Here is a 17,038-nt window from a genome sequence, read left to right as displayed (position 1 = left end):
CTGAGATAAGTAGACGATAGCTCCAAATTTTAGCTAGGAAATATGAGTGTGATCATCCGAATTTTATAAAAGAATTGATTAAGTTTCCTGGCATGGCACTGATAGACCATTCAGGTTTTACAGGCATTTGACAATGAAGCCAACAGATTGACTCTGTAGGCCTTCCGTTTGATAGGCAGTCTAATATCCCTCCTCTTTCCCCACACTTGCCTTCAGACCTAGCTCTGGCAATGCAGATCAACCATGTGAACATTCCTAAGAAGCACAGTGACAAGGTAAGTGAACTTCTCCACAGCATTCACAATTTCTCTATTTGTTGTATTGGTTTCACATATGGATGGTGTGATGTTGAGTGCTGGAGTACCTATGATTTCTTCATATTAATTGTTAGGCTAAAATTAGTACAAGAAGCAGAGAATCAATTCACACTTTTTTGCATCACAACTTCAGAGGATACATTGAGTGCACAATCAACCTCAAACTGAAAATAATGCTCCAATAACCCATCATTTTGATTTTGGCTTATAGTCTTTATAAGTTAAATAGTTCATCATTAGTGTGGTAGCTGACTTTCAAGCTTTATTTGTCCTCACTGAGAGTGTATGACAACACTTCTGAAAGCATCATGTTTAAAAATGTGGAAGTAAGGATACTACTTTGTTTCATTCCTAAGGTGACTGGAAAAATGCAAGAGCATCATCCATTATGCAGACCCCAGGTAAGATTGTTGTCATGAAATTGACATACAATTTTGATTAACTTCTCTGAATATTCAAAGTTTTTTGGACGTTATTTTATTTTCCAACTACATGCAAAGATAGTTTTCAACATTCATCTTTTGGTAAGGTTTTATGTTCCACATTGTTTTACCTTTGGAGCTCCCCTTCTAGTTCCCTATGATAGTGAGTAATGTGATATAGATTATTAATAGACAATCACGTTTAATATATTTCCATATTAGTCATGTTGTGAAAAATAAAATCAGAACAGGGTGGTTAGGTGGCACAGTAGATAGAGTACTGGCCCTGGAGTCAGGAGTACCTGAGTTCAAATCCAGCCTCAGACACTTAATAATTACCTAGCTGTGTGGCCTTGGGCAAGCCACTTAACCCCATTTACCTTGCAAAAAAAATAACCTAAAATTTTTTTTTAAAAAGAATCAGAACTAAAGAGGAAAAACTGAGAAAAACCACCATAAAACAAGTTTTAACAAGGGAAAATAGTATGCTTTGATCTGTATTCAGACTCCATAGTATTTTCCCTGGCTATGGATGGCATTTTCCCTCAGAAATTTTCCATCAGTCTTTTAGAATTGTACTTGATCATTGAAATGTTGAGAGGAGCTAAATCCAACATGAGTGATCATCACACAATATTACTATTAATAAGTACAATGTTCTCCTGGTTCTGTTCACTTCATTCAACATCAGTTCATGCAAGTCTTTCCAAGAATTTTCTGAAGTCTATCTGCTTCTGATTTTTTATAGAACAATTGTTAAATATCAAAATTTTGATATAATTTTCCAAAATGCTTCACAACTGGCAGTATCAAAACCTTGCACTGATCTACAAATATGTACAGATCTTGGTCTGTTCCTAGCATTTTTCCTGGAGTTGTTAGGCAGTAAACACCATATTGACTGTTCTTTGGCCCCATACTGGTTCTCAGATAGATGACTTAAAGGATAAGTCTATAAAGGAAAACTCTGACCAGAATCTTGCTAGCAATAACTAAAAGAGAACCCCCCATGATTGTCACAGGACAATCTATTTCTTTTATCTTAAGGACAATTGCATAGGGAAGCAATTTTGTATTTGCCATGTGCTCATATATACACTGAAGGCGAGCAAATCCAATTCAAGCAACCATTGATCTCAGAGATGTTGGGTTATTGTATCTGGTAGTGAGAAACTATATTTCAGGAAAGACATTGAAAAGTCTGGCATTCAGAGAAGAATGAATAGATAAAGCATTTGTTGTTGTTTAGTTATATTTCTGTTGTGTTCAACTCTGATCCCATTTGAGATTTTCTTGACGAAGATACTGGAGTGGTTTGCCATCTTCTCTAGCTCATTTTACACTGAGGTAAATAGGGTTAAGTAATTTGCTTAAGCCCAATGAGACCAGATTTGAACTCAGGAAGTGGTGTCTTCCTGATTCCAGACCTGTCGCTCAATTCACTGCACCATCTGGTAGCATTTGCTATTCTCTAAATATTTGTCAAGCATTATGTTAAGTGGTAAGAACAAAAATACAAGAAAACCATCTAGTCCTCCACTTCCCTTTTAAGAAGATTACATTAAATGGGGAAAGATGGTATGTATAGTATAGTATAGTATAGTATAGTATAGTATAGTATAGTATAGTATAGTATAGTATAGTATAGTATATATAGTATATGGTACCATATATATATAAATATATATATATATACATATATATATATGTATGATAATAGACAGTGAGTGGGAGGGGGTGGAGCAATTCAACTGGTAATAAGAGGAAATGTAAAGCTCAGAGAGAATCAAGGCATGAGTGAAATGAAATTGGGATTCATCCCAAAATGGTGGTTCCAGGTAGGAGAACATTGAGGAGAGAAGAATCACAAGATAAAGATTTCTCAGAGGGTCACTTTAGGAGATGAGAAGAAGGAGGTAGCATCCAAAAAGAGTTGAAAACCAGCCAGAAAGATGGGGGTTGGGGGGGAAGGTTAAGGAACAGTCTTGTAAGAGTGGGAACAATGAGCTAAAAAATTTCAGAGGCTTTCCTCCTAAGGAATTAGTAGAAAGTTTATTAAGATTACAGATTCTGGGTTATACCATAAACTACACACACACACACACACACACACACACACACACACACACACACACACAGAAAGAGAGAGAAAGAGAGAGAGAGAGAGAGAGAGAGAGAGAGAGAGAGAGAGAGAGAGATGAGATGAGATTTGGGGGCTCTTCAAGGTGATCTTGATGAATAACTCTGTAATTGGGCACTATCAAATAGTTTATTTTTAAAGTACAACAATTTCAGAGTGTCAGAAAAACTAGCCAGGAGCCAAGCAGTTCTGGTGCTTATATTAATGGCAAAAGTAGCTCCCTCCCCCCCTTTTAAGGCTGCCAGACCCTAAATGTCCTTTAAAGGAGAAAACACCAAAGCAGCCACTTTTTGATGGTTCTTGGCAGGCCTTAATATATCAGAAAAATTTTGTCCTGTCTTATATCGATATATCTAGTGTTTTAAAATTTAAATATCTTGTACATGAACATAGACACTGCAGTACTGTTCCAAAATAGGAGGAATATATAAAAAAATATTTGAATGGTGAGTGGAGAAGACTGGCAAACCAGCTAGCTCTTGACACTCTGGAACATATCCACAACCTAACTATAACCATCCAACCCAGTAACTGTACTGATGCCTGTTACTGTGTATAACTGTGAAACTTGCTTCTCCTCTGAACCCTTGAAATTGAAATAAAATTTAGTGAGAATCTTTGTTAAATAAAAAAAGAAGAGTGTGGCACTGGGAATTAGAACTAGGTTTACTTCTCAGCCCTATCACTTACTAGGTCTTTAGAAAGTCATGTCTCAAGACTCTTCTTTCCTCCTTCTATTAATCTGAGTTGAAAGCAATATTGCAGGTATTACCTAAGTTTAAACGTAACATCCTGACTTGTTAATGCAACTTTACAACATGGAGTATCAAGACACCAAATGAGGAAATTGAGCAAAGTTAATACCTTCTCACAGTCACAGAAGAACTGTGGGCCTCTAGCAGTGAAAACTATTCTCTTTGAGGTTTGTTGGTACATTTTTTAAGTTAAAATATTTTATGTCTTTTAAAGAAAAAACTCACCTCCCTATGGCTCTCTTCCCAATACTGTTGCTGTATTCTATAATACCTGACTCTTCGTGACCCCATTTGAGATTTTCTTGTCAAAGATTCTGGAGTGATAGCCATTTCCTTCTCCAGTTCATTTTACAAATGAGGAAACTGGGGCAAAAAAGGGTCATTTCCCAGTGTCATTATTCAGCTAGCAAATGTTTGAGGCTGAATTTGAACTCATATCTTCCTGACTCCAGGCTCAGCACTCCATCTACTGCACTGCACCTAGCTATCCTATCACACCCTTTCCCTGTAACAAAGAAGTTATATTAGCAGGACAGATGAACAGATGAACTTTTTTCTCAATGAGCAGAAGTCAAGCTTCATCATCAGTTCTCTGAAATCATGCCTTGCATTGATCATAGATGACTTTCAATATTTTCCTTTATAATAATCATGTCAATTGATAAATTGCTCTTGTTTTTCTTTCTTTGTGTTACATTATTTTGTGAAGATCATAGGTCATAAGATGATACATTTAGAACAAGAACTTTATGAGTCATCTGGTCAAACATCCTCATTTTATATATGAGGGAACAAGGTCCAGAGAGATTATGACTTACCCAAGATCACCCAGGAAATAAGTTGCAATCAGTTCTCAATAAGCATTTACTAAGTGCCCGATATGTGCCAGGCATTAGTGATACAAAAAAAACCCCCAAAGTAGAGTCCCTACTCTTAAAGACTTTACAATCTAATGGGAGAAGACAATACACAAAAAGAAATTGAAAAATGCGGTTAGCTTGCTTAGGGTTATGAGTCCAGGAGAGCAGCTAAGTGGAAAAGGATGAGATGGCTGCCCTAGGCTCCTTCCTTAAGTGGAAAGTCTAGTAGGAGCACTCCACTGTTCGCCTCAACCTCTCTCTCCAATCAGAGGGAGAGAGGAACTACAGAAGCAAGGGATGCTGAAGAGATATAAATTTCAGGGTTGCTATGATCTTGCAAGATATTGAGATCCCAGAGAGCATGATAAAATCCAGAGAAGTGTAGCTAGGTTTTGCAGAGTCAGAATTTGAATTTAGCTCCCTAGACTCACAACTAGATTTCTTTTCATTATAATACATTGTATCCTCAAGTTTCTCTGCATTCCCCATACTTATTGTTTACTAGGACAAGATAATTTTTCATTACGTTCGTATATTGCAATTTATTTAACCATTTCCCAGTTGATGGACCATCTGTTTTTGTTTTCACAATATCACAAAGATATTGCTATGAATATTTTGATACATTCTTTCTATTCTTGTGATATGAAGCCAGCAATGAGATTTCTGTTTGAAAGTATATATTCCATTTAATATTTTTTTGCAAAAACCTAATTCAGAACTGTGTCCAGAATGATTGGACTGTGCAAACAACAGTCTATCAATGTGTCAATCTTCTCATAGCCTGTCCAAAAAGTTTCCAACTTTTATAAGTTTTTCAAATTGCTGGAAGTTAAAAGTTCAGGGATCTTTTAATTTGCATTTCTATGATCATTTGTTTTATAGAATATTATTATTTGATTGTTTTTAGATTACACTTCTTTTTTTGAGAAGACTGTAGGTCTTCCTTCCTATGTGGAAACTAGTTTGGATACTAGAAGCTGAGGACTATTAGGTTGGTTCAAAAGAGTATGAGCTTTTAGATCAGTAGTGTACCATTGCAATTAACAAGGTTTAAAAGGAACTTCTAAGGGTAACTATCCTAATGATCTGTTTGCTTTACCTCTTCATTACTGAGTTAGACAGATAGAAGAAAAATGGGTGGGAGTTGATTCATATAATATTGCTTAAGGAGAGACAAAAGGGATCTGAGCAAGGGGAAAGGGAAAGATATTTTTAAAGATTAAAAAAGAATTTTATTGATGTTTTCTATTTCTTTTATCACTGTGGTATCCCATACAACCTTCTCTCTCTTCTACTTTAAGAGTTATCTCAGATAGCAAATAGTATTTTTTTAGAGAGGGGAAAAAATCAACACAACTGATTGACACTTAAAGATTGAAAAACATGTGATGTGAAGGTAGCTAGGTGGCACAGTGGATAAAGCACTGGCCCTGGAGTCCTGAGAGTCTGACTCAAACACTTAATAATTACCTGTGTGACCTTGGGCAAGTCACTTAACTCCACTGTCCTGCAAAAATCAAAAAAAGAAAAAAGAAAATATGTGGACACAGACGAGGTTGGGGGTGTCTTCTCATTTGAATTCCACCTAATCTTTATAATATTGTTACATTTTTGGTTGATTTTTCTTTCCTTTTAAAATGTTTTAGTTATTGTATATTTTATTTTCTTAACTCTACTTAGTTTACTTTGCATTAGTTCTTACGGGTCTTTCCAAGCTTTTTTATATTCCAATTCCTTGTTATCACAAAATGTGCTGTTATAAATAGTTTGAAGTATATAGGGACTTCTTTTTTTTTTTTTTTTTTGGCAAGGCAATGAGGTTAAGTGACATGCTCAATGTCACACAGCTAGGAAATTATTAAGTATCCAAGATAGTGTTTGAACTCAGGTCCTCCTGACTCTCTTCCTGACTATCCACTGCACCACTTAACTGCCCCAGGCCCTTTTTCTTATTAATTCTTTCTTTGAGGTGTAAATTCAGTAAAGGAGTCTGGTTCAAAGGGTATGGACAGTTTAGTTACTTTATTTGCATAATTCCAAATTGCTTTCCAAAATGGTTGTTCCATTCCAAAGCTTCAGCAACAATACACTATTTATATCAATTTTCCTCTACTTTCAAAATTGACTTTTGAAAATTTGAGGGGGAGAGTATTGTCATTTTTTACCAATTTGTAGGATGTGAGATGAAACTTTAGAACTGCTTTTAACTACATCCCAGAAATTTTGGTATATTATTTCATTGCTATCATTTTCTTTTACATAACTGCTAATTGTTTCTGTGATTTGTTATTTGACCACTCATCATACAAAATTTCTGTATTCAGTTTCCATTTGGGTTTGTATCTTTTGTTTGTGTTCCCTGAATCAATTTTTTTTCTTATTGTTTTATGGTCTTTAAAGGATAAGGGGACTTTTTATATTTGTTTGTAATAACTTTTTACCCTATGAATGGTAAACTTTTGGAAAAGTTCCATGTAGTGCTGAAAAATATGTATTTTTTTCCTGTTCCATTTAGAAGATGCCCTAACTTTTTTTGACCCTAGTTTCTCCAAAAAAATTTAATCAGTTCCATACTTTCCTTTTTGATTAACTTTATATTAGATTTATTCAAAACTTATGGAGAGATATTAAAGTCTCATGTCACTATTGTTACTGTCTGTATCATTTTGGAAGTTCAGATAGTGTTTCCTTTATGAATATGGATGCAGCATATAAGCCTGTTACTGTTCTTGGTTTGTTATCCATTATATTTTTCAGCATAATATTGTTTCCTCTTTTGTCTCTTTTTTGATGTTTGTTTTTGCTTTTCTAATAACATGATGAAAACACTTTTTTTGAATTCACTTTATGCATAGTACATTATTTTATATTTCCTCAGTTTTATTTTGTATATAGCTTTGTTTTTAAAACATTTTTGTAAGCAACAAATTATCCAAAATATTTTTGTGATATTATTTAATCTATTCACACTTAAAGTAATAATACCTTTATATTTTCCTCCATCTATCACTAAAATCTCTTATTTTTCAGATTATGATCTTCCCCCACTTCTACAGTAAACATAATATCTTATATCTTTAGTTATCTTCTTTTTTTTTGAGGTGGCCCTGTTTCCACTGTCTCTCTCCCCTTTCTGCTGACTCACCTTCTCTTCTTGTTTGTTATCTTTATTAGAATTTTGTTATTATTTTCTATCACCTAATTTTATCTGGGCATGTACTTATTCCTCCTCATTTTTTCCTCTTAGTTAGATTCTTTCTTCTTTTCCTCTCCTTCAGTTAGTCCTATTTATTAGTTGTTGTTTTTTTATTTCATTTTTTGGTGTCCCTTTCCAGAAAAAGATTTTTTTTTCAGTCTTCAGTATATGTTCTCTTTCTCTTTAGTCTGGAATCACATTTTTAAATTATGATCCCAATAATCTTATCTCTTTTTCCTTTGTGTTCTTTTTTAAAAAAGATTTTATTTATTTTGAATTTTACAATTTTCTCCCTATTGGATCTCCTTCAAGAGATGATTGATGTATTCTTTTAATTTCTATTTTGTATTCTGGTTCTAAAATGTCAGACAATTTTTCTTAATAAATTCTTGAAAACAATCCAAGTAGACAGAAACATAGTTGACTTTCTTTCTATTCAACATTATGGATCCTTTTCCATGGCTTCCATGTCAAGAAATGGGCTTTTTAATGGGGATCCAAAGAGGAAAAAAATAAACCAATACCTGTACTCAAGGAAGTTATATTCAATGGAAATCCACAGAGTATTTTCCAATCCCTAGCATGGGAAGGATTTCTAATAAGATTACTTTCTATACTACAAGGAGTAATAAAGTGGGGGTGATGTACTCTGATTGCTAAAATCCACATAATCCTCTGTCAGCACTTCCCTGAGCACTGTCCCTGTCCCTCTCCCTCTTTTGTCAAGAAAACACCTTCCACTTAGAACCCTCTAAAACCTGATTTAGCAATGAGAGATATGATCTTTCTTGAGTTTTGCTCAAGGAAGACAATGAACATCTAGTTTACCTCACACTTAAAATTCTGCTTCTCAGGATACTAGAACACTTTAGTGGTGTTGAATGTCCTCAGCATTTTGTCACAACACTCGAGAAAGTTAGAATTTAATCCCAGAAGACTTGAGGCCTAGGAAATCACAATGGGAAGCAGAGGGTGATCATTTGAATTTTACCTTTTGGGGCTTCCTTTGGAACATGGAGTAACTGTTTCCCCTCTTCTCTTCTTTGCTCAGGAAGCCTCATATCACCTTGCAGAACCCATTCTTTAATATGTCTTTGATTTCTCCTCACCCTTTAGATGCAGAAAAGTATGAAAAATGACATAGTTTGTCCCAGTTAGGCAAAATGAATAAACACTCATGGAAGCCCTCTGATATCAGTTGATAGAAATGTATTGTCATAGAAATGCAATGAAACTGTTTGTTTGAGGGAAAGAGAATGCTCTCCTGGTGGAGGGAATGACAAAAGCCTCCAGCAAATTTTAAAAGCAGAACCTCAATTCAATATCCATTCATTTTTATCTACCAAACAATTCAAGTAGAAAGAAATCGGCACTTTCTTTAAACTCAGCAAACACTAATGAATCACCTGTTCTATGTCAAGCACTGTACTAGTTGCTAGAGCTATAAAAACAAAAGAGAAATAGAATTTCCCCTCCAGGCCTGGTTTGTATCCAATAATCAGAAGGTATAATTCAAAGACTCAGAAATGACTCAAAAAGATGAGTTCATTGTTCACTACTAAATAGAGATGAGCATTCATTAGTTAAATGAGATGCTGGACTCTGGCAAGAATCAGATTTTCTGGGCAAAATTCTCATACTCTCCTTTAAAATTTTCTGAAATTCTATTTTAATAGTTTTGAAAACAGAAACTGTACAAAGACTTTTGAAATATAGATAGCTAGATAAATCCAACACATTCTTCACCTAATGCTCCACTTGAAAAATACTTTAATAATCAGTGTTTCCCCTTTTCACATAACAGAGAACTAGAGTAGGGAACCCAGTTTTCTTATGATCACCAAGAAAATCCTTGGCTATTTTGGGTTTGGAATCAAGGTTGAGTACATCTGACTGCTTCCTATTCCATTGTTATCAGCTTGGATATAAACTGAATAATCTTTCTTTCACAATAGGATGGAGCCAGATATCTCAGATTCTAAACTGTTCTAGGTTTCCTACTTTAGAAATCAAAAGATCATTAACAAATGGTGAGCTCTAAATTCTGCTAGTGCCCTAAAAATTAATCAGTTTTTTAAGGCTCAGTTTTTCTGATCACTGGCACTGATGTGCCTCTAAATAGAAATGGCTCTGAAACTGCTTGGGATACCTTTTCTTCATGTCTCTGAGTAACTGAATTAGGGATCCCATGTCACTGAATATTTTTAGGGGAGATCTGTGACAAAAATCCCAGAGATTCTTTGCCTTTCCTTTTGGGGGAATTCAATGAACTTTTCATCTTCTTTGCAAATGAATCAAATCTAGTACAAATATAAGTTCAAAAAATGGGAACTAATAATAATTCTAGCTTTTCCCACATACATACAATAGTCAACCTAAAACTTTTTCAGGCTTTGAACTTCTATTACATATAATACTATAGAGACAATGAGAAATTCTAAACAAAAATACATAGTCATTGATATAAGATGAGAGAAAGCACTATTAGGAAAGAGCAATGAGATATAAATAAACACAATACTGTTTGCATTTAAGGTAAACATGGGGAATTTTTGTCTGCCAGGAGTCATATGGATATTTATAACATCATTTGCAAGCTATATTTGGCCAAACAATTAATTCACCTCTAAAAAACTCCTAGACTTAATGAATTTTCAGTCTAGTCTGTGGTTGCCATGGCAGCACTGGACCAAACAATTTCACCAGTCTCATACACCAATGAGTCCTACATTTCCCACCCCCTGGGTTTAAGGGAAAGAATACTCTTATGGTGCAGGGAAGAAAATAAGCATCTTGAAGAGACAGAATTTTTAAAACCATGTCAAGATTCATTCATTTTTAGCTATCAAACAATCCAGATACAAAGAAATGCAGTCACCTTCTTTAAATTCCACAAACATTTGTGCATCTCCTATTCTTGGTCAGATGCTATGCTAGTTGCTAGGTATATAAAAACAAAAATGAAGTAATCTCTGACTTAAAGAAGTTTGCATTCTCCTGGGAATGAGGTCAGTATTGGTTGGGGAGAGAATATAACCAGTACAGAGATAAGTAAATTAAAGAAATGGAAGCAAATATAAATAACTCTGACTAGTTGAGACTGTGGTGGGTAGAGGAAGGAAATCAAAAAAGACCTCATTTAAGAGGTGGTCCCACAGCTGCTTTTTAAAAGAATGCCAAGGATTCTATGATATGGAAGTGAGGAGGGAGGGTGTTTTCAGGTACATGGTCATGTTGGTGGGGGAGGTGGTATAGTTGGTTACTAAACTAACAATATAACAAGATATGAATATATAATATAAGACAATCATGCTCATGGAAGTTTCTCAAGGAGATATGAGCTAGCAGAAGGAAATCAGCCATATAGTTCCCCTGTCATCTGCTCAGCAGTGCTAATGAGCAGAGAATTTTGCACAAAGCAGACTATAATAGTTTAACATCCCTGGAGAGAGAGATTTTAATTTCCTAGACTTATTGCTGTTTCTACCATCTTGGAAGGGGACCTAAGTACAACTTCAGAAAAAGAATATCTAGAAAGAACTTCTCTATGGAATGTGGTTCAGGGCATTCCTTTTTGGTACCAACTTCAGCAAAATCTAGATTTCATTTTTTATCAGCCAACTTTCCAGATGAAAAGTTAAAATGTCTGCACATTATGTATAACAATTACATATGTACAATTACAACATGAAGCAAACTTTGGAAAATCTAGAGATCAGCCTTCTTGTTTGTCATCTTAGTACTTGTCCCAGACAGACTAGCAAAACAAAAGGTAGGTCTATATTATCATTTGCATACTGCTGAGCAAAACGATATTTTCCCTTACATTCAAGGATAATTTTCTTAAGTGGCCAAGGTATAGGGAAGAAGAGGAGACTTTGATGTTTTTGGATGCTTACTCAGAAGGAACCATGGATTTACTGTGTACTTAGACCTTAGGGTTGTTATTTATCCTTCATTCTCAAAGAAGACCATGACATCAGGCAGGAAATGCCATGAAATGTACATGAACTGAATTTGAGTAAGGGGTGTTGTGCTAAGACAGCAGCCTCACTTTCTTCTTTGGAAACATCTGTACCCATTGGCCAGAAATGAATCAAGATGATTGGAGATTGCTCTGGACACAAGGCATTCAGAATTAAGTGATTTACCTAGGGTGACACAGGTAGTAAGTGTTAACTGTCTGAGGCTGGAGTATGAATATAGGACTGGTTAAATAATCTGTCATGACCCTTCCCAGTCTCAGGAGAAAGCTCATGAATGGGATGTGAAACATTATTCTGAGGTGTGCTGCTTTATCTTCAGTCTCCTCTTCATATTCCTTCCTACACCTACTTTTGCTGTTATATGTGAGTTAATGTATCAAACCCAAACTTCATTAATCCTTGGAAAAGTTGTTTCTGTAGCTGTATCTTTAGATAGTAGCTGTTTTGTGAATAGAATTCAATTGTAAATTTCCAAAATGAACACCTGCCAAGATGGGAATCTCACAGTACTCCTATCAGCTTTGGATATCAACAGGAGCCATTTCTGCTATCTCTGTGAAGGCAAACAGGATGACATCCCATGTGGCAGTTCTATCAAGTGTCCCTTTTCCCTCACATCTCAAGACCTCAGTCCCCATACAATATAATACAATTCAATTCAAATGAACAAAAGTAGGTTCTTTCATGGTCATCTGCATAATAAAGTAAAAAAGGCTCAGTCCCCATCCCCTGTATTCAAAGACAACTCACTGAAATGGTTGAGGAGATGAGGAGAACTTCATTTTCACCTGGTGACTGAATACCATAAATTACACCATAAATATGAAAGGGTTTCTTGCACCTAGCACATAACCAGAAAAACATATAATCTAATATCGGCCACAGTTTAGATTATGATGGATAGATTCATGTAATGTTATGATAGAAATGGACTTCCTAGGCTTAAAGGTCAATCCTATTCATATCTCCAGAATACTCTTTGATAGGCTCTCATCTTCATTTTCTTCTCTCTCTCTCCTTTCTACCTTTTGCAACTTGTTTTAGGAAAAAAAAACTTAGTTTCAGTGCCCAATATGATTAGAATCTGGTATGGAAGTGGGGGAGAAATTCCCTTTAAGTCAATGCAATCATATCTTCCATTGAATAATACAACTTTCTCAAATATGTCTTTCTTGTTTTCATCCCTAGGCAATAGCTCCTGGTGTTCTGATGTTAACAAAGATGAATTTTCAAGAATCTGTAGCATTCAGGTGAGTTTCACATCAATATGAATGTGTTTCTTATAAATAGGAGAAATTTGTAGAACTAAATCACCTTCAAATGAACAGGAATAATTATTTAAGTTTTATTAAAAACTTAATCCTCAACATTAAAACAAATAAGTTAGCTATAGATGAATTATATGGTAATATGTAATAGATAAAATAACATGATAAATAATATTTTATATATAATATAATCTTGCTTAGTAACTGTCTATTTAAATTGAATCATTTTAATGTGTAAAATAACAACTTTTCAATCATTTCCTCTGAATTCTTTACCTATTCATTTTCTTATTTGGTCATATTTTGTATGTACTCTGACCTCATACTGTGTGTGTGTTTGTGTGTGTGTGTGTGTGTGTGTGTGTGTGTGTGTGTGTGTGTATCTTGCTTATGCCTTGCTTTACCTGTCTTAACACACACTAAATTTCATTCAATTTCTTGACCGCCATATCACATAAAACAAAGAAATAGTCAATTAGCTGTTAGCAGTATGCAGGCTGAATGTATTTTAACACAGCTGAATTTAAAGGAATGAAAATAATTTTTGTCATTCTCTTTCTTAGTCAAACGCTACCAACTCTCAGGATGGCGCCAAAGAGTTTTGCAAAAGTTTAATGAAATTGTCCCATGCATGTGAAAATGACAATGCTTCTCTTTCTTTAAAGGTTTGAAATTCTTTTATGACTTATAAAATTCTAACAGAAAAAACCCTAGGTATAAAAATATCAATTTGTTAATTAGACCAACAAATAATCAATAAACTGAGACTAGAATTCTTTCTGGGTGACTAAAGATGGTAAGGGAACAAGGTCACCTTAAATTCTAGTCTGTCTTCCTGGCCCCATATTTTTGTGACTTCTCATGATAAGAAATAGGCAACCCTAACTGGTGAACACTTGATGAGGAAGTGAGCTAAGAGCTCTCAGTTCCCCTCAATCATTTCATCATTGCAGGGGATAGGAGTATATAGGGGAAAGCAAGGGGAAAGGATCAGCTAAAGAACATGATCTGCTCATGAGAATTAGCATCCTCTAGTCATCTGGCAAGAGAAATCAGTGTCTACCTGATTTAATATCTCCTTTGTGAACCAGGTTACCCCAAACTTTTAGTTGGAAAAGCCAGGAGCAAGGGTGAGCCTTGATAGTAGGAATGAGTTAAATCTGACTTCTGTTTTTGGGATAGAGAGGGCCAGTTCAGGTCTTGGGAGGGACTGAAGTGTAATCACATTTCTCAGCTGGTTCTGAGAAGCAGTATTTTTTGTTTTTAAATGTGAGTTAAATGGTTATACATGTATAGCTTATATTAGATTGCTTTCTTTCAGGGGAGAGGGGAGGCAGGAGGGAAGGAAGGTAGGAAGAAAAATGTGAAACTCAAAATCTTACAAAAAAAGTTATTATTGGGCCGCTAGGTGGTGCAGTGGATAAAGCACTGGCCCTGGAGTCAGGAGTACCTGGGTTCAAATCCGGGCTCAGACACTTAATAATTACCTAGCTGTATAGCCTTGGGCAAGCCACTTAACCCCATTTGCCTTGCAAAAAACTAAAAAAATTATTATTGAAAATTACCATTGCTTATAGTTGAAAAAATAAATAAATCAAATATTTTTTAAAATGTGAACTAAATTAAAAAGTAGGAATTTTGAAGAGAAGGATTATAACTTAATATTAATAATCAAATGATTCAACATTAAAATTTATTTTCCCCATTGTCCCTTTTCAGCCTTTAATCATATCTCCTCCCTCCCCAGTCCCCATTTTATGGCATATATTTGAACTACAATAGGAAGTTCTGAGGACTAGAAATCCTTTTCAGATTCAGAGCTTGATCAGCCAATCCTAAAGCTAAGGTTGGGCACAAAGAGAGGATAAAAGTCTCCTTCCTCTGAGTTTAGGACATTGAACCATGTTGAGAGGTGGATCTAGGGAATCTAGGTTCAAGTGCTGGTTCTTCATACTTTCTATGTGACCATAAATAAGTCGATTGACATCTCCAAACTAGCTCCTCATGTATAAAATGGCTATAAACCTCCTAAGACTATTGTAAAGAAAAAGGTTTTCTGAGCTTGAAAGCTCTAAAAATTAAATTATTATTATTATTATTATTATTACTGTTTTTCAGAGAATTCCCCAAGAGCATTATAGTTATCCCATTCATTGACTTTGGGAAAGAAAAAGGAGGGTAGATAAGTCTCCCTGGCATGTTGGAGAACATGCTTCTTATGGTATAAGAAAATAACAGGTTATGAATGAGACTAAAGCAAGAATACTACTGCCTTTTGGTTAAATCATAGAGTAATTTGGAGGAGGAAGGGACCTTTATGGACATTTAGTCCAACCCCTCTAATCTTAAGAATGAGGAAACCAAGACATCAGGAGTTGATATGATATAGTCAAAAGTCTAACTGCCAGGAACAACTGAGTTCTATTTGGAACCCAGGAACCTCTAACTCTAAATTAAGAATTCTTTCCCCCTGAGCCATATATATACTTCACTGAATGTCAACCCAATCCTCTGGCCAACTTCCAAACCCACTCTTTTTCACAGTCCCTTTTCTTCTTGACTAGTAACATACTCTTCATACCCATTAAGCAAGGGAATCAACTTTTCCAAAGAGCCATGGCTCCTAGTAGCATACAGAGAGCACATAAAACTCTGTTGTTGCACATACTATTTTTATCAAGAGACCAGAGTATCTGTCTCTCAGAAGTGGCCTCCTCCAGTTGGAGGAGTCAGTCCTTCATACAGAATGCATCTCACATTAGAAACATCTTGGGAACAGGTTTAGTTTTAGGCATGCTCATGGCATGGCTACTGTAACTCTCCTTAAGCTATACCCCCTTCCAATGGTTTTCAGGAAATGAGAATATTTTAAAAGAAAATTCTCAGAAGTACTATGATAGAGCAAAAAGTGTTTTATTTCTGACATTTAAGTTCTCTCTCTCTAACACATATTTTCTGTGTGACCTTGGGGAAATCATTTTACCTCACAGGACTTCAGTTTTCTCATCTACAAATAATGATGAAATATAGCCTTTAACACAACAGAATTGGTGTAGACATCATGTGAGATAATGTAGATAAAGTGCCCAGCAAGCCTTAAGTAGCTATAATAATGTCAAGATCCAGTATTACTGGGACATGTTAAGTTTTTCAGCAAAAAGCCTGATAATTTGCTTTTCTCAGATTCCCACTGTATGAGTACAATGCGAAAATACAACTATGATAAAACAGTCTAGAGCAACCCAGATATCTCAATTGCATTCACTAATAAAACATTTTTATCTTTAACAGGATGTTGCCAATATTTTTGACATTCTTCCAGGTGAGACGAATGAAAACAAAAACAAAACAGCTGAGATAGTGACCAAATATCTTGAGACTGTACAGAATGTTGCATATGAGGTAGCCCTCAGTCTCCCTCCTGGAAACAAAAGCTCAATAAAGAAGGATTTACTAGGTAAGACTAGTCACTGGCATCTTAAACTAGATTGGCAGTTTGGGTATTATTTGGTTATATGTGCTTTTAAAAATTCTCATCTTTGCCCATGTGAAAATGTGCCTTATTTTATATCCTAAGTTCATCAGGAGTTGGGTAGCAATTTTCAACACATTTTCTCTGGAAATCATTGCTCATCTTAAGTCTTTAAAGCCATTTCTTTTTACAATATTAGTATTCTTAGATAAATTGTTTGCCTGGTTCTGCTTACTTCACTTTGCAGTTCATACAAGTCCTCCAGTTTTGTCTGAAAGCATCTTTCATTATTTCTTATGTCATAATAGTATTTCAAAATATTTAGATTTCATATTTTGTTCAGTCATTCCCCAAATGATTAGTTTACAATTCTTTGTCAACACAAAAAAGCTGCTATATTTTTTTGTGCATATGAGTCCTTTTCCTCTAACTTTGCTCTTTTGGGGGTGTAAGCCTCATAATGGCATTTCTGGGCCAAAAGATATACAATTTTGAGGATTTGGGGATGTAGTTGAGAGAGACCTTTGGGCATATTCTATTCATAATCTGGACAAGGCAACTAAGATTGCAACTTTGTGGAAAACCCTGAAATGTCTGATACTCAAAAGGTTATATTCCT

The 17,038-nt window shown here is 35.2% G+C and overlaps 1 protein-coding gene across 2 annotated transcripts in view; it reads left to right on the top strand.

The window, feature by feature from the left end:
• Nucleotides 1–17,038, top strand: part of LOC141500485 (putative adhesion G protein-coupled receptor E4P) — a 258,858-nt gene that overhangs the window by 218,520 nt on the left and 23,300 nt on the right. For both annotated transcript variants that reach the window (XM_074203685.1, XM_074203684.1), the window contains exons 3-5: nucleotides 12,868–12,929; nucleotides 13,511–13,612; nucleotides 16,239–16,404. In XM_074203685.1, coding sequence (XP_074059786.1) covers nucleotides 12,868–12,929; nucleotides 13,511–13,612; nucleotides 16,239–16,404 — 330 coding nt within the window. The remainder of the gene's footprint in view (nucleotides 1–12,867; nucleotides 12,930–13,510; nucleotides 13,613–16,238; nucleotides 16,405–17,038) is intronic.

The sequence above is a fragment of the Macrotis lagotis genome, chromosome X (assembly GCF_037893015.1).
Source record: "Macrotis lagotis isolate mMagLag1 chromosome X, bilby.v1.9.chrom.fasta, whole genome shotgun sequence".
Classification (NCBI taxonomy): Eukaryota; Metazoa; Chordata; class Mammalia; order Peramelemorphia; family Peramelidae; genus Macrotis; species Macrotis lagotis.
Note: the sequence above shows the minus strand (reverse complement) of the source record. Positions and strands in the feature narration are given on the sequence as shown.